General features: G+C 43.7%; 1 protein-coding gene across 2 annotated transcripts; it reads left to right on the top strand.

Moving 5' to 3' along the window:
• The first annotated feature begins 3,544 nt into the window (after positions 1 to 3,544).
• Positions 3,545 to 15,603, top strand: shrprbck1r (sharpin and rbck1 related). Of its 2 annotated transcripts, none has more exons than XM_023973276.2 (14): positions 3,545 to 4,008; positions 8,979 to 9,153; positions 9,275 to 9,358; positions 9,472 to 9,613; positions 9,753 to 9,843; positions 10,005 to 10,302; positions 10,403 to 10,530; positions 10,696 to 10,866; positions 13,257 to 13,417; positions 13,709 to 13,820; positions 14,004 to 14,183; positions 14,272 to 14,370; positions 14,552 to 14,695; positions 15,028 to 15,603. In XM_023973276.2, the coding sequence occupies exons 1-14, from the start codon at positions 3,742 to 3,744 to the stop codon at positions 15,106 to 15,108; spliced, it is 2,133 nt and encodes a 710-aa protein (XP_023829044.1). In that variant the 5' UTR covers positions 3,545 to 3,741; the 3' UTR covers positions 15,109 to 15,603. The 2 variants fall into 2 exon arrangements, with proteins under 2 accessions (XP_023829044.1, XP_023829042.1); XM_023973274.2 differs by having other exon boundaries at positions 3,551 to 4,023.
• Positions 15,604 to 21,444: the final 5,841 nt, after the last annotated feature.

Below are 21,444 nucleotides of genomic sequence, written 5' to 3'. Positions count from 1 at the left end.
TTCTGCTTAGAATGTCCACACATTGAAGTGTTTGACAGACAAAAATGGTCTGTAAAGACAATAAAAAGTGTCAGAAATGTGGAAACAATTTATTTATTTTACTAGGCAAGTCAGTTTAAAGAACAAATTCTTATTTTCAATGACGGCCTAGGGTTAACTGCCTTGTTCAGGGGTAGAACGACAGATTTTTACCTTGTCAGCTCAGGAATTTGATCTAGCAACCTTTCGGTTACTAGTCCAACGCTCTAACCACTAGGCTACCTGCCGCCCCAAATAATATATAGCCTATAACAATGTATCCAAATTCACATATGCAATCAACATCCAGCTAAAATAGTATCAGTGTTCAATTCGACCACAGGGCAGCTTTACTGATGACTAACAAAACAGTGACATGGATTTAAACAGGATACAGTAACGGGTTCACACATGGTTGAGAAACACTCTTTTCACACCACTTTGTACAGCTATGACGGGAAGTTACTTTATCATGGCAGGTTAGGAGGATTAACGTAGCAAGTTAGGATAATTAATTTAGCAGGTTAGGAGAATTAGGTTTTATTTTATTTTTCTTTAACCTTTATTTAACTAGGCAAGTCAGTTAAGAACAACTTCTTATTTACAATGATGGCCTACCCCGGTTAAGGTTAGGAAAAGGGTTAAGGAAAATCACTTCTGGTCATAGATGTATCGAAGTGGCGTGAAAATAGTGTCCCAACATTATTATGTCAACAATAAAACCAAGGAACTTCTCACATTTGGCATGGAACGTTGTGTATTTCTCTACTCTCACATTGAAAAGAGTAGGACCTCTAGTGGGCGAAATGGGAAACTGCTGATTTATGCTTACTTCTGTAGGGGATTGCATAATCAGAGAGTAAATTTCGGACAGAGGTCATTTTTGCCTTTGAAGCTTTTATTTTAAGAAAGAGTTGTCATTTTGAAATCATCAGTAGTCATAACTTTTAGAAACGTAACTTGTTCTACTGTATGTTGAAATCTGTATCAATGAACAGAACCAGAGAACCTGAAATTCAGAGCAAATGGCAAATAACTAATTTAATACAGGATTTATACATTAACAAATTGTAATTGGACAGACATTATGCACATTCACAAATCATGGATCTCTAATGCATGCTATTTTAATTATGGTGCAGGTCTATTTGAATCAAGAGTTTCATCTTGTGTTCACTATGGGCCAGTTTGCCGGACACAGATTAAGCCTAGTCCTAGACTAAGAAGAAGCATTTTTATGGGCGATTCTTAATTCAAAGGGGTTGTAAATCCAGGACTAGGCTTAAAACTGCAATATGTAATTTTTGAGGTGACCGACCAAATTCACATAGAAATGTTAGTTACAGATCTGTCATTCTCATTGAAAGCAAGTCTATATGCATTATTTCTATGCTTTCTGTTCTTAAGTTTCCTTTGCATTTTTTCCTTTCGGTTTTGTACACCAGCTTCAAACAGCTGAAAATACAATATTTTTGTAAATTGAAATGATATTTCAGTGGTTTAGATGGTACAATGATTCTCTACATTGCTTGTTTTGTCACAAACTGAAATGATAAAATATATACAATTATGAAATTACTAATCTTTAGTGTTGCAAACAGCTAATATCTAAGTACATCATGAGTTACAGTATGTCAGTAACATTTACACACACTATCCAAAAACTGTACATAATGGTGTGGTCACAGTGTATTTATTCCTCTCCTCCCTACGTAATCTAATTCACATTAAACCTTCTCCTTGGCCTATTTTTGTTATTAAAGTGAGATTGAAGCAGGCAATGTGGTAGCCATTTTGGTTCACCACAACAGCATGCACATCAAGTAGTCTCTGGAGAGGGGAGCAGAGGAAGAATGAGATTATAACATGCACTTCACAGGAATGTGTCCAAATAGGTTCTTCACAATATAATAGCAACATTTTCACAGATGCACACAAGCTCACCCATGGTAGGTAGTCCAGATTCAACTTAAATGGTTTTTCATAAACAATCAGTTCTGCAAATAAATACACCCTATTTTAAAGTTTAAGAAACACATCCAAGTGAACCAAACCTTTGTATTAATCATGAATCTATAAAATGTATAATTCCCTTCTGCACACCATTGTGCTACAGTGCATCCTGCTAATGCGTCCTGTCTATCTATCCTATCAATGCATTTAACAGCATAGCAAACACTTTCCCACCCTGTAACGTGAAGTGCATTTAATGCAAGAGAAATACTTAATATGTACTTTTCAAGGGTGCTTTTCTTCTTGACATGGGGCTCAATTCAAACAAACCAGCATTTCTGAATTTACACCATTGTTTTTTTTGGTAGCTACTGGGTTTGACTGAATCCCAGCCCTGATCTGCTGTCTTTCTTTCGGGAGCAGAAGGTGAAGCAGGGGATATCGGGCAGGCCCAGGGGCTCATCATAGTGAAACATGGCACCCCTCTCCAGGAACACATTAGCAGACAGGTATAGCTCCTCAATGGACTGCCCTGTGGGAGAGGGATATACACTGAGTATACATTACGAACACCTTCCTAATATTGAGTCCCTCCCCTGTCCTTTGGATGGTGGACCATTGTTGATACACACAGGAAACTGTTGAGCGTGAAAAACGCAGCAGTGTTGCAGTTCTTGACATATACCAGCATGCCTGGCGCCTACTACCATAAGACTGACTCCAATGTCAGGGTCCAGAAAGACCAAACAGCAACTTCAGACAATGTTTACTTTTTCTGATATGAGAAGAAAATATTTATCGATAGCAACAATTAGTGAAAACATAAACTGTAACCGACATGACAGTGCTATCCCATGGGCACAGACGTCATTTCAACATCTAGTTTCGAAGTACATTTGGTTGAGCTGTCAACTAACTTGAATTCCATGACATTGGATTTAGGTTCAAAGTTGGGTGTAAAAAAAAATGGAAATTCCCTTACGCACATCTCAGGACCAGGCTGGCTGACTGCTCTCCGTACAGCAAGAGGAAGTGACCAGAGCGGAACAGACTTGCCCCATTTCAGTGTGTGTGTGAGTGCAGGGATATATGATGTGGACTTTTCCAGGCATCTTCAATGAATATGTGTATTCTATTTCCACTGCACACATGAAGGTAAACAATGTGGGTCGCTGTTTCACCAGGCCTAAATGAAGGAACACTAGATTAGAAGCTGTCTGAGTTGTTGGACTACAACTGTGGGGCCAAAAAAGCAACATTTTGATGGCATGACATTAATGCTGCAGTCCTCAGACATTTCTATCTGCTAAGGTCTTGTTGAAAGTAGGTCAACCATATACGCAATTGTCTCCACTAAAATTTGCAGGTCCAAGTTTAAAAAATATGTATACAATTTAGTATAGGAGTACATCACATATACTGTATATTTGTGAACCTGATTTTGAGAAATTGAGGAAATTAAACGTTTTTGGACCTGCAGAAAAGCCATGTTGTGCAGTACATGTGTACAACGTCTGGGGGCGCAAATGATTAGCACTGGCAGCACGAGAGAGCCAGCCAAACAAACAGTGACACAGAGTGCGCACTTCCTGGTAGCTGGTCGTTCATCGGCTCTGTTGTTGTGAGCTTGGTAAATGGAGGGACTACGATGAAACTGCAATTTTTATGGGAATACTAATAGCAATCGTTGCTGACAATATTGGCGTGGTGGTAAACACACCGGGAACGGTGTCTTGACGTCTCCAAACACTGCATGAGGCTGTTGGTGGAATGTCGCTGAGCTCAGGCGGGTGGACTACTCACACCCCACCGCCGGACCCGTCCTCATCTATCCCTGGCTATGGGGCCTCACAAACTGGCTGCCATACCGTCTTGATGTCGGTACGGGTATCAGTTTGCCATTCTGGTATTCGGCCGCTGTGTCTTCCTGGGGCAGGTGATGAGTCACTCCGTCTACAGCTCAGTATGGACCCCGGGAAGTCCGGGGAATTCCGTCTCACGCTACGGGACACCAGCGGAACAACGGGTCGGAGTGTGGTAAGAGAGAGAAAGGTTAAAGGCGGATTTCAATTCATGTCATTTGTCAGCCATGTTGACAAATAATGTTTATTGCTTTTGACTAATTACAAAATGGTGTTTATTAAAAATAGTTTTTGAAATTGTCAGCTAAACTCGATGGAGTAAAGTTACATGTCACGTGATGTTTTATTATTACCAGCGTTACCAAGGCAGGCAGGCAGGCATGTGTGTACAGAGGGTTTTAAAACAACACTGGTATTACCGCTGGTCTCATGCTTACCTTTGGCTGCCATGCATTGAACTGTCACATAGTTATTTGAAACAATATAGTTCAACAAAATACACGGAACAAAAATATAAACGCAAGAGATTTCACTGAGTTACAGTTCATATAAGGAATTTAGTCATTTGAAAGAAATGAAGCCCTAATCTACCGATTTCGCATGACTGAGAATACAGTTATGCATCTGTTGGTCACATCTTTTTTTTTTTTTTTTAAGCTAGGGGCTTGGATCAGAAAACCAGACAGTATCTTGTGACCACCATTTGCCTTATGCAGCGTGACACATCTCCTTAGCATAGAGTTAATCAGGCTGTTGATTGTGGCCTGTGGAATGTTGTCCCACTCCTCTTCAATGGCTGTGCAAAGTTGCTGGATATTGGCGGGAAATGGAACACGCTGTTGTACACGTTCATCCAGAGCATCCCAAACATGCTCAATGGGTGACATGTCTGGTGAGTATGCAGGCCATTTTCAGCTTCCAGGAATTGTGTACAGATCCTTGCAACAGGATTGTGCATTATCATGCTGAAACATGAGGTGATGGCGGAGAATGAAGGGCACAATAATGGGCCTCAGGATCTCATCACGGTATCTCATTCAAATTACCATCGATAAAATGCTATTGTTTACGTTGTTCTTAACTTATGCCTGCCCATATCATAACCCCACTATGGGGCACTCTGTTCAATGTTGACATCAGCAAACCGCTCGCCCACACAATGCCATACACGCTGTCTGCCATCTGCCCAGGTACAGTTGAAACCTGGAATCATCTGTGAAGAGCACACATCTCCAGCGTGCCAGTACCCATCAAAGGTGAGCATTTGCCCACTGAAGTCCGTTACGACACCGAACTGCAGTCAGGTCAAGACTGGTGAGGATAACGAGCATACAGATGAACTTCCCTGAGACGGTCTCAGACAGTTGTGCAGAAATTCTTCAGTTGTGCAAACCCAAAGTTTCATCAGCTGTCCAGGTGGCTCAGACGATCCCGCTGGTGAAGAAGCCAGATGTGGAGGTCCTGGGCTGCCGTGGTTACACGTGGTCTGCGGTTGTAATGCCGGTTGGACGTACTGCCAAATTCTCTAAAATTATGTTGGAGGCGGCTTATGGTAGGGAAATTAACATTCAATTATCTGGTAACAGCTCTGGTGGACATGCCTACAGTCAGCATGTCGAATGCACGCGCCCTCAAATCTTGAGACATCTGTGGCATTGTATTGGGTGACAAAACTGCACATTTTAGAGTGGCCTTTTATTGTCCCCAGCACAAGGTGCATCTGTGTAACAATCATGCTGTTTAATCAGCTTATTGATATGCCACAGCTGTCAGGTGGATGGATTATCTTGGCAAAGGACAAAATGCTCACTAACAGGGATGTAAACAAATTTGTGCACAAAATTTGAGAGGAATAAGCTTTTGTGCATATAGAACATTTCTGGGATCTTTTATTTCAGCTCATGAAACATGGGACCAACACTTAGTATTTTTGTCCAGTATAAACTACCGGTCAAAAGTTTTAGAACACCTACTCATTCAAGGGTTTTTCTTTATTTTTACTATTGTCTACATTGTAGAATAATAGTAAAGACATCAAAACTATGAAATAACACATGGAATCATGTAGTAACCAAAAAAGTGTTAAACGAATCACAATATATTTGAGATTCTTCAAATAGCCACCCTTTGCCTTGATGACAGCTTTGCATACTTTTGGCATTATCTCAACCAGCTTCATGAGGTAGTCACCTCAATTAACAGGTGTGCCTTGTTTAAAGTTCATTTCTGGAATTTCTTTCCTTAATGCATTTGAGCCAATCAGTTATGTTGTGACAAGGTAGGGGTGGTATACAGAAGATGGCCCTATTTGTTAAAAGACTAAGTCCATATTATTGCAAGAACAGCTCAAATAAGCAAAGAGAAACAACAGTCCATCATTACTTTAAGAGATGAAGGTCGGTCAATACAGAACATTTCAAGAACTTTGAACGTTTCTTCAAGTGCAGTCGCAAAAACCATCAAGCGCTATGATGAAACTGGCTCTCATGAGGACTGCCACAGGAAAGCAAGAACCAGTGCTGCTGCAGAGGATGAACCCATAGGAGTTACCAGCCTCAGAAATTACAGCCAAAATAAATGCTTCACAGAGTTCAAGTAACAGACACAACTCAACATTAACTGTTCAGAGGAGGTTGTGTGAATCAGGCCTTCATAGTCAAATTGCTGCAGAGAAACCACTACTAAAGAACACCAATAATAAGAAGAGACTTGCTTGGGCCAAGAAACACTAGCAAAGGACATTAGACGGGTGGAAATTTGTCCAAATTGGAGATTTTTGTTTCCAACCGCTGTCTTTGTGAGACGTGGTGTGGGTGAACGGATGCTCTCCGCATGTGTATTTCCCACCATAAAGCATGGAGGATGAGGTGTTATGGTGTGGGTTTCTTTGCTGGTGACACTGTCTGTAATTTTTTTTTGAATTCAAGGCACACTTAACCAGCATGGCTACCACAGCATTCTGCAGCGATACACCATCCCATCTGATTTGCGCTTATTGGGACAATAATTTGTTTTTCCAACAGGACAATGACCCAAAACACACGCCCAAGCTGTATAATGGCTATTTTACAAAGGAGGAGAGTGATGGAGTGCTGCATCAGATGACCTAGCCAACACAATCCCCCGACCTCAACCAAATTTAGATGGTTTGGGATGAGTCGGACCACAGAGTGAAGGAAAAGTGCTCAGCATATGTGGGAACTCCTTCAAGACTGTTGGAAAAGCATTCCAGGTGAAGCTGGTTGAGAGAATGCCAAGAGTGTGCAAAGCTGTCAAGGGCAAAGGGTGGCTATTTTGAAGAATCTCAAATAAAATATTTTTATTTGTTTAACACTTTTTTTTGGTTACTACATGATTCCATATGTGTTATTTCATAGTTTTGATGTTTTCACAATTATTCTACAATGTAGAAAATAGTAAAAATAAAGACCCTTGAATGAGTAGGTTCTTCTAAAACTTGACCGGTAGTGTAGTTATGCAGTGCATTCGGAAAGTATTCAGACCCCTTGTCTTTTTGTTTGGTTACAGCCTTATTTTAAAATGGATTAAATAGTTTTTTTCCCTCATCAATCTACACACACCGCCCCATAATGACAAAGCACAAACAGGTTTTTAGAAAATTTTGCTAATTTATATATTTTTAAAACAACAACTGATCACATTTACATAAGTATTTCCGACCCTTTACTCAGTACTTTGTTGAAACACTTTTGGCAGTGATTACAGCCTTGAGTATTCTTGTATGATGCTACAACCTTGGCACACCTGTATTAGGGGAGTTTCTCTCAAGCTCTGTCAGGTTGGATGGGGAGTGTTGCTGCACAGCTATTTTCAGGGATGTTCGATCGGGTTCAAGTCCGGGCTCTGGCTGGGCCACTCAAGGACATTCAGTGACTTGTCCCGAAGCCACTCCTGCGTTGTCTTGGCTGTGTGCTTGTCCTGTTGGAAGGTGAACCGTCACCCCAGTCTGAGGTCCTGAGCGCTCTGGAGCAGGTTTTCATCAAGGATATCTCTCTGTACTTTGCACTGTTCATCTTTGCCTCGTTCCTGACTAGTCTTCCAGTCCCTGCTGCTGAAAAACATCCCCACAGCATGATGCTGCCGCCACCATGCTTTACCGTAGGGATGGTGCCAGGTTTCCTCCAGACGTGACTCTTGGCATTCAGGCCAAAGAGTTCAATCTTGGTTTCATCAGACCTTTTGGCAAACTCCAAGCGGGCTGTCATGTGCCTTTTACTGAGGAGTGGCTTCCGTCTGGCCACTCTACCATGAAGGCCTGATTGGTGGAGTGCTGCAGAGATGGTTGTCTTTTTGGAAGGTTCTCCCATCTCCATAGAGCAACTCTAGAGCTCTGTCAGTGACCATTGGGTTCTTGGTCACATCCCTGACCAAGGCCCTTCTCCTCCGATTGCTCAGTTTGGACGGGCAGCCAGCTCTATGAAGAGTCTTGGTGGTTCCAAACTTCTTCCATTTAAGATTGATGGAGGCCACTGTGTTTTTGGGGACCTTCAATGCTGCAGAAATGTTTTGGTACCCTTCCCCAGATCTGTGCCTTGACACAGTCCTGTCTCGGAGCGCAACGGACAATTCCTTTGACCTCATGGCTTGGTTATTGCTCTGACATGCACTGTCAGCTGTGGGACCTTATATAGAGAGGTGTGTGTCTTTCCAAATCATGTCCAGTCAATTGAATTTGTCACAGGGGGACTCCAATCAAGTTGTAGAAACATCTTATGGATGATCAATGGAAACAGGATGCACCTGAGCTCAATTTCATGTCTTATAGCAAAGGGTCTGAATAATTTAATAAATAAGGTATTTCTGTTTTTTAAAAACCTGTTTACACTCTGTCATTATTGGATATTGTGTGTAGATCGATGAAGATTTGTATTTATTTAATCCATTTTAGAAATGTGGAAAAAGTAAAGGGGTGTGAATGCTTTCCAAAGGCATTCCCACTGACTTGGTCTATAGGCTGCAGTGCTCTCCAATCATTCTCTCCCAAAAACAGAGCTCAAAGGTCATTCCAACATGACATCAGTGCAATACCTCAACATACTACCATGGAACAAACAGTGGTCGGCAGCCAATTTCAATGTGATAAAATGAGCATCACTCTTCTCTCTCCCCCTCCATGTCTTCCAGTCCATTGCAGAGTTTGACCTGAGGTCGGTGCACTATGAGGTGAAATCGCCAAAATGCCACGAGCTGAGTTTGTTCATGCCCCCTCACGACCGCATCAGCTTCAACTTCCGCTGCGAGCAAGAGGCTCAGGAGTGGGCCACCGTGGTGATATCATCACTCAGAGAGGCACACAGGGGTTAGTCTACTTTCTTCCTGCCTCTGTTCTCTTTGATCAGATGTTCCACTGTCTTCTGCTCCAATCTTTGCTGTGCTCTAATAACCTGAGTCCCCTGTCTTCTATTCTCCTGACCCCTCAGTGTCCGACAGCCCTCCCACCGATGACCGACAACTTCCTCTGGAGGCCTTAGAGACACCCAGCTCCGCTTCCTTACCACGCACAGGTAGCCCTCAGTGGGTGTGTGTGTGTACAGTAGTGTATTGGCCACGTTTCTACTCTTTTTCAATTGCTCACTGTCCCGGACTCTGTTTCAACCTTGTGTCCATTCATCTGTAGAGGAGATGTGTGCTGAGCTGACCAGGGCCATCGAGGCTGGTGACATCCAGGCGGCCTCTATCTACGCTGCCACCCTGGCTCGTCAGCAGGCAGAGCTGAAGATCCAGCCCTCTGAGAGGAGCTACGGAGACACGGAGCTTAGGTGAGAGAGTTAAGAGCAAACGAGCTACTGGGTAATAGAACAGGAAGTTATTGAAGAAGTCAGAATATTGTGTGAACTGGTGCGATGACAGGAAATGCATATTTTAGTAGTTCATGACGATTGTATCTTTCTGTGAAAGCTTGGCTGTAGTGGTCGAAGATTCTTCGTCTTCCTGTTGTGTCACAGTGAAAGTCCCCCCCCACGCGACCATCGCAATACTCAAGCAGCAGGTCAGTCTGAACAGCTTAAATAAGAATTAAATTTTTTTTCAAGTTTGAATTCAGATCTTTAACAGTATCTAGCTCTACAATAGTTTCAACATAATGTAAACCTACTTTCTGCCTGTGTTTTTAGTTTTTGTACCTTTTCTGTCTGTACCTCTGTCACCTAGGTATTCCTGGAGTATGGCTTCCATCCGCGGGTGCAGCGCTGGGTGATTGGCCAATGTCTGTGTGCTGACCAGCGCTCTCTCGCGTCCTACGGGGTGCGTAGGGATGGAGACACGGCCTTCCTGTACCTCCTCTCTGCCCGCCACGCCCGTCTCACACGGCAGCTGCTCCAGCAGGACCAGGAAAGAGCCCTCCTCACCCCCGCTACCCCTCCTCTTGAGACCCCAAGCAACGGCCCCACATCCCAGGACAGGAGGGGTTACAGCACCCTGCCCCCCAGACTGAGCCACAGCAGCATGGGTGACACTGTTAAACACTCACACCAATGCACGCACATACACACCATTGACAGAAGGACCCATTGTGTTGGCTTCCTCCTGACCGAGCTTTGTTCCGATAGGTTCAAATGGAGCGGGGCCAAATGGAGCCGGGGCAGAGAGGCTGAACATCAGTGAAATCAAAGACCTCATCAACCTGGAGATGCCGCAACTCAACGAAGCACTTATCCCTAAGAAATCAGGGCCTCAGGTACACACAAGCTCTGTACAGTACCCCTTGGTATTAATTGACTAACTATTTCACTCTGTTACATGGATTTCATCTAGGTATGCATGCATACCTAGATGCAGTAAGTTGACATACAGTAGGTTTCCAGCAACACACCTGTAAAGACAGTCTCGCTGTGTGTCTCAGGGTTGGGCCTGCCCCTCTTGCACGTACATAAACAAGCCCACACGGCCTGGCTGTGAGATCTGCAGTACAGACCGTCCAGAGAGCTATACTGTTCCCGGGAGCTACAAACCAGACCCTCTGGAGCTTCACCGCATACAGCAGGAGAAAGAAGCTGTCCGACAGTACCAGCAGGTAGGATGTCTTATGCTCATGAACACATACGCAAACTCACGCACTCGTGCACGTAAATGCATTCAAATGGTGCATACAGCAGGAAATGCAAGCTGTCAGACAGTGTCAACAGGACAGGTAGAAACCTAGACACACACATACAGTCTTGCACATGGACACAGTTTACAGTTAATTACAGTGCATAGTTTATTAGGGAAAAGGTTTATTAGGGGAAAGGTAGGCTCCGTAGGGGTAGCAGGAGTTGAGACGACCAGGGATGGTAGGATGGGCTCTAAGGCTGACTCTCTTCTCTTCTGTCTCTTTGTTTTTTGAAGGAGAAAGGGAGAAGAGAGGCGCTGAGGGGCGCGGGTGCTCAAAATGACTCACTACTGGAAAACTTGGCCCAGGACTACAGGCACACACACACTCCGTAACATCGCAGAAAGACACTGACTGACTGACGCGCACACACACTTTCTATATTTTGCCACTGTAAACATTCTCTTCAACCCATACACTCACGCTACTGAGCAATACTCATTCATGTTGTGACAGAATCTCAGTGACTGTACATTACATAGCATTGTGGCTACCTACCCTCTGACATTGTTTGATACACATACACTATATATAAAAAAGTATATGGACACCCCTTCAAATTAATGGATTCGGCTATTTCGGCCACACCCGTTGCTGACAGGTGTATAAAATCAAGCACACAGCCATGCAATCTCCATTGACAAAAATATTGACAAATATTGGCATTAGAATGGCCTTACTGAAGAGCGCAGTGACTTTCAACGTGGCACCGTCATAGGATGCAACCTTTCCAACAAGTCAGGTTGTAAAATTTCTGCCCTGCTTGAGCTGCCCCGGTCAACTGTATGTGCTGTTATTGTGAAGTGGAAATGTCTAGGAGCGACAACGGCTCAGGCTCGAAGTGGTGGGCCACACAAGCTCACAGAACGGGACTGCCTAGTGGGGAAGTGCTTAGCGCGTCTATCCTTGGTTGCAACACTCACTAGCATTACCAAGTTCCAAACTGCCTCTGGAACGTCAGCACAAAAAATGTTTAGTCGGGAGCTTCATGAAATGGGTTTCCATGGCCGAGCACAAGCCTAAGATCACCATGCGCAAAGCCAAGCGTCGGCTGGAGGGGTGTAAAACTGGCATAGTGCCAACTAAAGTTTGTTGGAAGAGTAATAATAGTCTAGGGCTGTTTTTCATGGTTTGGTCTAGGCCCCATAGTTCCAGTGAAGGGAAATCTTAACGCTACAGCATACAATTACATTCTCGACGATTCTGTGCTCCCAACTTTGTGGCAACAGTTAGGGGAAGGCCCTTTCCTGTTTCAGCATAACAATGCCCCTGTGCACTAAGCGAGGTCCATACAGAGATGGTTTGTAGAGATCGGTGTGGAAGAACTTGACTGGCCTGCACAAATCCCTGACCTTAACCCCATTGAACACCATTGGGATGAATTGGAACGCCGACAGCCAGCCAGGCCTAATCGCTTAACATCAGTGCCGACCTCACAAATGCTCTTGTGGCTGAATGGAAGCAAGTCCCCGCAGCAATGTTCCAACATCTAGTGGAAAGCCTTCCCAGAAGAGAGGAGGCTGCTATAGCAGCAAAGGGGGGGACCAACTCCATATTAATGCCCATGATTTTGGAATGAGATGTTTGACGAGCAGGTGTCCACATATTTTTGTTCATGTAGTGTATGTTTATCTGCACAGAAGTGTGTTTGTATGACTTTTAAGCAAATGAAAGAATCATGGCTCTTGTATGTCGAAGACTTTGTATATAGGACAGCAGGTAGCCTAGCGTTTAAGAGCATTGGGCCAGTAACCGAAAGGTCACTGGTTCAAATCCCGAGCCGACTAGGTGAAAAAAATCTGCCAATGTGCCCCTGAGCAAGGCACTTAATTATAATTGCTACTGTAAATTGCTCTGGATAAGAGCGTCTGCTAAATTACTAAAATGTAAATGTAACTTTGCATGTTTGTAATGAATTATGTAATTATACTGCAAATCCATGTAGGCCTAGTTTGCTTAGTGTGTGCCAACCAGTTGAAACCTACTATTTCAGAGAAGACAAAGAACTGCTGTGTTGCCCACTCTGTGCCTGTTTGTTACAGTCAGGGTCATCAAGTGGACAACTTCAATGGCTGTTTGTTTTTAATGTGTTAACTTTCAAAATGCACAATTTAATAAATAATGAAGGCCTTTTGACTGAATGTAGAACAAAAAAACATCCATGTTGTTGCAATTTAAAATGTGTATTTAACTTTAATAAAGCAAGAAAATATAATGCTGTTTTGAACAAAATTCATTTCTGTCTGTGTGTTTGAACGATGTGTGTGTTCAACGTGTGTGTTGTTGTATATTGTGGATCCCCACCACCCCAGGCGAGGGAAGCAGAGCGGAGGGAAAACTTTGCCCGGCTGGTGATGTTGGATGGAAAGGACCTGGTGCCCAACCCAGATGCTGTGGACTGTAGGATCTGTTACCTGGACCTGCAGCCTGGGGAGGGAGTCCTGCTCAGAGAGTGTCTCCACTGTTTCTGCAGGTACCACTCAGAGACATGGGAGACCGTATCCCAGTCCGCAATTCCCTTGACTCGTGACCCTCCCCCTACACACTAGCTGATCTGAAAGCATTGGAGCGGTGTTAGCAATGTGGTGGAAACTCCACTTAGCCTGCCAGAGAGCTGCTAAGTGCAGTTATAACATCATATTGCTTACACCCCTCGGATTCTTTCTTACTACAAGAATTGGGGGGGGATTTTGTACTGTGCAAGAAAGGCATGGGTGAGATGAGATGCTTATGCAGAGATGGAGCCAGTGTGTTGTGTTCACAGAGATTGCCTGCGCTCAGTAGTCCTGATGTGTGAGGACCCGGAGGTGGCCTGTCCGTACCGTGATGACACGTACGCCTGTGACTGCACCCTGCAGGGGAGAGAGATCAGAGCCGTGAGTGGTGACATCACTGACTTCTTTCTAATGTATTTAATAGTAGCTGCACGATGGCCCATTGGATATTAGAGACATACTGTATAACACACTACCTAATGTATCGTGGGTTTGCATTAGCCAGACATCAGTCATCTAATCATCTCTCTCCCCTCTGCTCTTTCATTCCTTCCTGCCTACCAGTTGGTGTCGGAAGAGGAGTACGAGCGCTGGCTGCAGAGAGGCTTGTCTGTGGCAGAGTCTCGTTGTGAGGGCAGTTACCACTGTGCCAGCCCAGACTGTGCCGGGTGGTGTGTGTACGAGGACACCGTCAACGTGTTCCACTGCCCCGTCTGCAACAAGCACAACTGCCTGCTCTGCAAGGTACGCACACATCACCTTTACATTCACCAATGATTGCATACACCATGGATTTGAACAGACCTCTTTCTCTTATCTGTCTGTCTCTCAGGCGATTCATGAAGGGATGGACTGTAAGCAGTACCAGGATGACCTTACGACCCGTGCTGAGAACGACTCAGCAGCCCGCAGAACCAGAGATCTGCTCAAGGTGACGCACAGACACTTTTACACACACAATTTATACCTATAGATCGATTTCAGCAAAGCATTGAGGACAATGAGATTTTAGGAGAAGGATTGTTAGTTTTCAGGTTAGTAAGACTTTGCTGATATATTAACAGATAATAACTGTTATATTAACATGTAATACCCGTGTCTCTCTCTCTCAGACCCTGGTCCTCTCCGGGGAGGCCATGCACTGCCCACAGTGCGGCATCATCGTGCAGAAAAAGGAGGGCTGTGATTGGCTGCGTTGCACTGTCTGTCACAGTGAGATCTGCTGGGTCACCAGAGGGCCTCGCTGGGGGCCAGGGGTAAGAGCCCGCCCCTCCTGTCTCTCTGTCAAATTCAGTTTAGCTCTGCATGGTTGCATGGTCACCTGTAATGCAGACATTTCACATCTTTCTGCTACCTGTCCAACGTAGCATGTAGCCTAGCAGTTAGAGGGTTGGACCAGTAACTGAAAGGTTGCTCGTTCGAATACCCACAAGGTGAAAAATCTGTCGATGTGCCCTTGAGCAAGGCACTTAACCCAAATTTGCTCCATGAGCGGCGTTCTACTATGGCTGACCCTGTAAAACAACACATTTCACTGCACCTACCGGTGTGACAATAAAATATCTAATGTGCTTCTGTTTCCTCCCAGGGTCCGGGAGACACCAGCGGAGGCTGCCGCTGTAACATCAACAACCAAAAATGTCACCCAAAGTGTCAGAACTGCCACTGAGAAAGACAATGAGGGATGTGTGCATTGAGAGTGAGATAGGACAAATGAAGTGTGTGTCACTCAAAGGTTTGATGATTGCACTGCACATTTAGCTATGCACGTTTTCTGTTGGTTTCTGTTCTCCCTTTAGGCTGTGTTTAGACAGTCAGCCCAATTCTGATATTTTTTTCACTCATTTGTCTATTGACCAATCAGATCAGCTCTGAAAAATACCTGATGTGATTGGCCAAAATACCAATTAGTGGAAAAAATATCAGAATTGGGTTGCTTGTCTCAATGCAGCCAGAGTCATGCAATACTGTTCAGGGACACATTAAACTAAGTGTACTTAACTTTTTCAGCCCTCAAAGCCAAAGTCTAATGCTAATGACCGCATTCTGGGGTTGTAACAGAGAGCGTACTGTGTTCTAACTGGATATAATGCCATTTTTTCTGCATAGAAACAGAACAAACAATCTCTGTTTCAAACTGCATTGCGTTGTGTGCCAATTAATAGCCATTTTGAGAGTTCATGTGAAATTAATACTTCTGCATGTTTTTCTATGTTTTAGCACCTCTGAATGAATGCCAGGCTCTGTCACGTAGATCTGTTTCCAAGACTAAGTGTTCTATTTTGTTCTATTTATTACTCACAGGCTCTGGTTACAGACAGACAAATGTATGAACGCCAAGAAAACACTTTCTATCTGCCAGTTTTCATGGAATAATCAGATTTGCTCAGTAAATGCTGTGTGCCATAGTGCGTTTTTAAAACAGTGTGTCAATAAAGCCACTCTAAACACAAGATTTAGTCTCTCTAATTAAATCTAATATGATAAAGAATTAGATGAGGGTGGTTTAACACAAACAACCGCCACGGTTTGAATGCCTCCTGTTTTGCCCAAGCTCATGAGGATGGCGCACTCAGTCTGTATTTCTTTAGCCTATTCAAGTTGCTTAAGGTAATTACAATGTATGACCCAGTCTGGCAAATACACTATTTTCATGGTTTACATTATTAGCCTCTACAGGATCGGTGTCACCCCCGCGGGATGGTTGAGCTAACGTAGGCTAATGTGATTAGCATGAGGTTGTAAGTAACAAAACAAATTCCCAGGACCTAGACATATCTGATATGGGCAGAAAGCTTCAATTATTGTTAATCTAACTGCACTGTCCAATTTACAGTAGCTATTACAGTGAAATAATGCTATTGTTTGAGGAGAGTGCACAGTTATGAACTTGAAAATGTATTAATAAACCAATTAGGCACATTTGGGCAGTCTTGATACAACATTTTGAACAGAAATGCAGTGGTTCATTGGATCAGTCTTAAACTTTGCACATACACTGCTGCCATCTAGTGGCCAAAATCTGAATTGTGCCTGGCCTGGAATAATACCTTATGGCCTTTCTCTTGCATTTCAAAGATGGTACAATTTTTTTTTGCTTTTTTTCCCTTTGTATTATCGTTTACCAGATCGGCTCCTTTAATGTAACAAATATCAGTATGTGTTATTATTATGTAACCTACGGAGGAATAGAATGCCAGAATTCGTGCAGCTTTTCATTATAGGCAGATTTGTCAGTCAGTGGCAATGTAGGCCTGAATGCAAAACTGATGCATTGCATTGCTAAATGTTTGGAATAAACTCATGATCACACTTCTATGGCAAATCCTAAACCTTGTCATATGATGGTCATCTGTTGCAGTAGTCTGACAACTCACGCCAAATTCTTACTATGCTCTGTCGTTCGCTACATAGTTTATTAACTTTTCCCCCTTATTCCCTTTTTTCATTGCGGAGAAGAAACTAACGTCCGTGGGCATGGCAGGAGCAAGGAGTCTGGGTAGCCAGGCAACTGTTGCAGCTAGCTGGTACTAAAAAGCTGTAAATCTGGTTTCTGAAAAGTGACAACACAGGTAGAGAGACGAGGCTTGCTTCAAGCACGTCAATGAAGATTGAGATACACTGCACAATAGGGGAGCTAGGTTTAGGATTTGCCATAGGCTATGCTAGTGAGTGATCATGAGTTTATTGCAAATATTTCGCAATGCATTAGTTTTGCATTCAGGCCTACATTGCCAATTTAGCCACAGAATTTGTTAACTAGGCCTTTAGTACTCCTGTATGAGCAGAGAAGAATACCCCCTTTTGCCCTAAGAACAGCCTCAATTTGTCAGGGCATGGACTCTACATGGTGTTTCGATTGCGTTCCACAGGTATGCTGGCCCATGTCGACTCCAATGCTTCCCAGAGTTGTGTCAAGTTGGCTGGATGTCCTTTGGGTGGTGGACCATTCTTGATACATTTACATTTAAGTCATTTAGCAGACGCTCTTATCCAGAGCGACTTACAAATTGGTGCATTCACCTTATGATATCCAGTGGAACAACCACTTTACAATAGTGCATCTAACTCTTTTAAGGGGGGGGGGGGGGGTTTAGAAGGATTACTTTATCCTATCCTAGGTATTCCTTAAAGAGGTGGGGTTTCAGGTGTCTCCGGAAGGTGGTGATTGACTCCGCTGACCTGGCGTCGTGAGGGAGTTTGTTCCACCATTGGGGTGCCAGAGCAGCGAACAGTTTTGACTGGGCTGAGCGGGAACTGTACTTCCTCAGAGGTAGGGAGGCGAGCAGGCCAGAGGTGGATGAACGCAGTGCCCTTGTTTGGGTGTAGGGCCTGATCAGAGCCTGAAGGTACGGAGGTGCCGTTCCCCTCACAGCTCCGTAGGCAAGCACCATGGTCTTGTAGCGGATGCGAGCTTCAACTGGAAGCCAGTGGAGAGAGCGGAGGAGCGGGGTGACGTGAGAGAACTTGGGAAAGTTGAACACCAGACGGGCTGCGGCGTTCTGGATGAGTTGTAGGGGTTTAATGGCACAGGCAGGGAGCCCAGCCAACAGCGAGTTGCAGTAATCCAGACGGGAGATGACAAGTGCCTGGATTAGGACCTGCGCCGCTTCCTGCGTGAGGCAGGGTCGTACTCTGCGAATGTTGTAGAGCATGAACCTACAGGAACGGGTCACCGCCTTGATGTTAGTTGAATGATACACATGGGAAACTGTTGAGCATGAAAATTCCAGCAGCGTTGCAGTTCTTTACACAAACCGGTGCGTCTGGCACTTACTACCATACCTGTTCAAAGGTACTTACATTTTTTGTCTTGCCCATTCACCCTCTGAATGGCACACATACACAATCCATGTCTCAATTGTCTCAAGGCTTCAAAATCCTTCTTTAACCTGTCTCCTCCCCTTCATCTACACTAATTGAAGTGGACTTAACAAGTGACATCAATAAGGATTTATAGCTTTCACCTGGATTCACCTGGTCAGTCTGTCATGGAATGAGCAGGTGTTCTTAATGTTTTGTATACTCAGTGTACATCTTAAGGATGTAGTAGCCTAACGACTCGATCACACCTACAGCGTCATTGCACAAAATGCTATGCAGCATCATCTAGATATGTTTGCAACAAAAGTTCACCTTCTGCTACCATTTCTGTCAAGCCATTACACATGCAGAAAGCACTGCAACTGCTACTGCAAGACAATGCTGTAAGGCAAACGCAGCGTTCCATTAGAAATGAATGGACTTCTGCTGTACCAAAACGTAATGGTGCTGTCGGTGTAATCGAGGCGTTAGGCCAATGTAATAGGCCTATTGTCAACCAATCATATTTCTCAAATCCTTTCGGAAGAGAACAGTTAGGCCTAATGTGCTTTTGGTGAAGACCTACAAAAGTAAGTAAATTGCTGTATTAGACTGAAATATATAAGGTAATTTCATCAAACTTGTGAGGCTCTCCTTGCTTATTCAATATATTTTCTGTTACTTCACTCAATCACATTTTAAAAGTCTCCCTTAAATGTTTTACATTCCCTGAGACCAACCAGAAATGTTTCCTTGGTCAAATATTCCCAGATTTTTATAAAACAGGCACATATGTGGTCTCTCGTTTCTGCATCACTAAGGCAATAGAGGTGGCAAGGGACGCTTCAATTGCATGTTCAGTTCAGTGGACTGCAGGGGTGTAGCAAGATTATGGATATATTGACAACACTATACAGTGAACTTCAAAATTACTGGCACCCCTGACTGGAAATGCACAAATAATACTTTCAAAAATATAGATGATATAATTAGAGAGAAAAACTCAAAATACTAACATGTGAGAAATACCGTACTTTATTAATGTTTCAATGGAACCCACCAAAATAATTTGATTTAATAAAAAATCAATGTCCACCAAATCAAGGTTTCACAGTTAATGGCACCCTTAAAGATTATTGTAAATAACATCTACCAAATTAAGCCAGGAATTAAATTCCACTTATTTAAGTTTATCTAAATCTTAAGGAACTATCGTGAGCCATTACATCACTTCCTGTTTCACTATGGTATAAAAATGAGGTAACACGCATGCAATATCCCTTGTCATCCAACACCATGAAGAAAACAAAAGAACTGGCAGTTCAAAAGAGACAGATGGTTGTAGACCTTCATAAATCTGGTAATGGCTACAAGAAGATCCACAAACGATTAAATATACCACTGAGCACTGTCAGGGCAATTATAAAAAAATTCAAAAGATATGGAACAGTTGAAAACCTCACGGGTAGAGGACACATGCATTTTGCCCCCCAGGATAGGGAGGAGGATGGTGAGAGAAGCAACAAAATACCCAAGAATCACTGTGAAAGAATTGCAGGCCTTGGTGGCGTCTTGGGGTCACCAGGTTTCAAAAGGCACCATCAGATGACACCTCCACAACCACAGGCTCTTTGGAAGGGTTGCCAGAAGAAAGCCCTTTCTTACCCCAAGACACAGACGCAAGCGCTTGGAGTTTGCCAAACATCATTTAAATTATGACTGAAAGAAGGTGCTCTGGTCAGCTGAGACCAAAATTGAACTTTTTGGTCAGATACAGCATCGGCATGTTTGGCGTCAGAGATACATACAAGGAGAGGCACCTCATACCCACAGTGAAATATGGTGGTGGGTCAGTGATGTTTTGGGGCTGTTTTAATTCCAGAGGTCCAGGGGCACTGGTTAAGATTGATGGCATAATGAATTCCAACAAGTATCAGGCAATTTTGGCTGACAATCTGATTGCCTCTGCCAGAAGGCTGGGACTTGGCCGTAGGTGGACTTTCCAACAAGACAATGACCCAAAACATACCTCAAGATCCACACAGAAATCCACACAGAAAATGTTCTGCCATGGCCATCTCAGTCGCTGGACCTCAATCCAATCGAAAACCTGTGGGCTGAGTTGGAGGGCAGTTGATAAGCGCAAACTCAAGGATCTTGAAAGGATCTGCATAGAGGAATGGTCCAAAATCCCTCCAAATGTGTTCCTTAACCTTGTCAAACAAGGACCTTGTCAAAAGACTCCATGCTGTTATCCTTGCCAGAGGTGGTTGCACTAAGTACTAAATGAGGAGTGCCAATAATTATGAAACCTTGATTTTGGTCAAATGTATTTTGTATTAAATAATTGTATGATTTTGGTTGGTTCCATTGAAACATTAAATAAGTACAGTATTTCTCACATGTTGGTATTTTGAGTTTCTCTCTATAATTATATTGTTTATATTTTTTAAAGTATTGTTTGTGCATTGCTAGTTAGGGGTGTCAGTAATTTTGGAGCCCACTGTATATACAAAAGTATGTGGACACCCCTTCAAATTAGTGTATTCGGCTATTTCAGCCACACCCATTGGTGACATTTGTATAAAATCAAGCACACCGCCATGCAATCTCCATAGTCAAACATTGGCAGTAGAATGGCCTTACTAAAGAGATCAGTGACTTTCAACGTGGCACCATCATAGGAGGCCACCTTTCGAACAAGTTAGTTCTTCAAATTTCCACCCTTCTAGAGCTTCCCCGGTCAACTGTTAGTCCTGTTATTGTAAAGTGGAAACATCTAGGAGCAACAACGGCTCAGCCGAGTGGTGGTAGGCTACACAAGCTCACAGAACGGGACAGCTGAGTGCTTTAGCAAGTAAAAATAGTCTGTCCTCAGTTGCAACACTCACTACCGAGTTCCAAACTGCCTATCAACATCAGCACAAGAACTGTTTGTCGGAAGCTTCAAATGGGTTTCCATGGCCGAGCAGCCGCACACAAGCCTAAGATCACCATGCGCAATGCCAAGTGTTGGCTGGAGTGGTGTAAAGCTCGCTACCATTGGACTCTGGAGCAGTGAAAACGTCTTCTCTGGAGCGATGAATCACGCTTCATCATCTGGCAGTCCGACAGACGAATCTCGTTTTGGCGGCTGCCAGGATGAGGCTACCTGCCCCAATGCATAGTGCCAACTGTAAAGTTCTGTGGAAGAGGAATAATG

The sequence above is a fragment of the Salvelinus sp. IW2-2015 genome, linkage group LG27 (assembly GCF_002910315.2).
Source record: "Salvelinus sp. IW2-2015 linkage group LG27, ASM291031v2, whole genome shotgun sequence".
NCBI classification, from domain to species: domain Eukaryota; kingdom Metazoa; phylum Chordata; class Actinopteri; order Salmoniformes; family Salmonidae; genus Salvelinus; species Salvelinus sp. IW2-2015.
Note: the sequence above shows the minus strand (reverse complement) of the source record. Positions and strands in the feature narration are given on the sequence as shown.

What these genes read in the sequence shown, in the direction of transcription:
- shrprbck1r (XM_023973274.2), top strand. Translation starts at nt 3,742, where the DNA reads ATGTCGCTGAGCTCAGGCGGGTGGACTACTCACACCCCACCGCCGGAC. An exon ending in ACAACTGCCTGCTCTGCAAG is followed by an intron (nt 14,184 to 14,271) that starts GTACGCACACAT and finishes TCTGTCTCTCAG; the next exon opens with GCGATTCATGAAGGGATGGA. An exon ending in GGCCTCGCTGGGGGCCAGGG is followed by an intron (nt 14,696 to 15,027) that starts GTAAGAGCCCGC and finishes GTTTCCTCCCAG; the next exon opens with GGTCCGGGAGACACCAGCGG.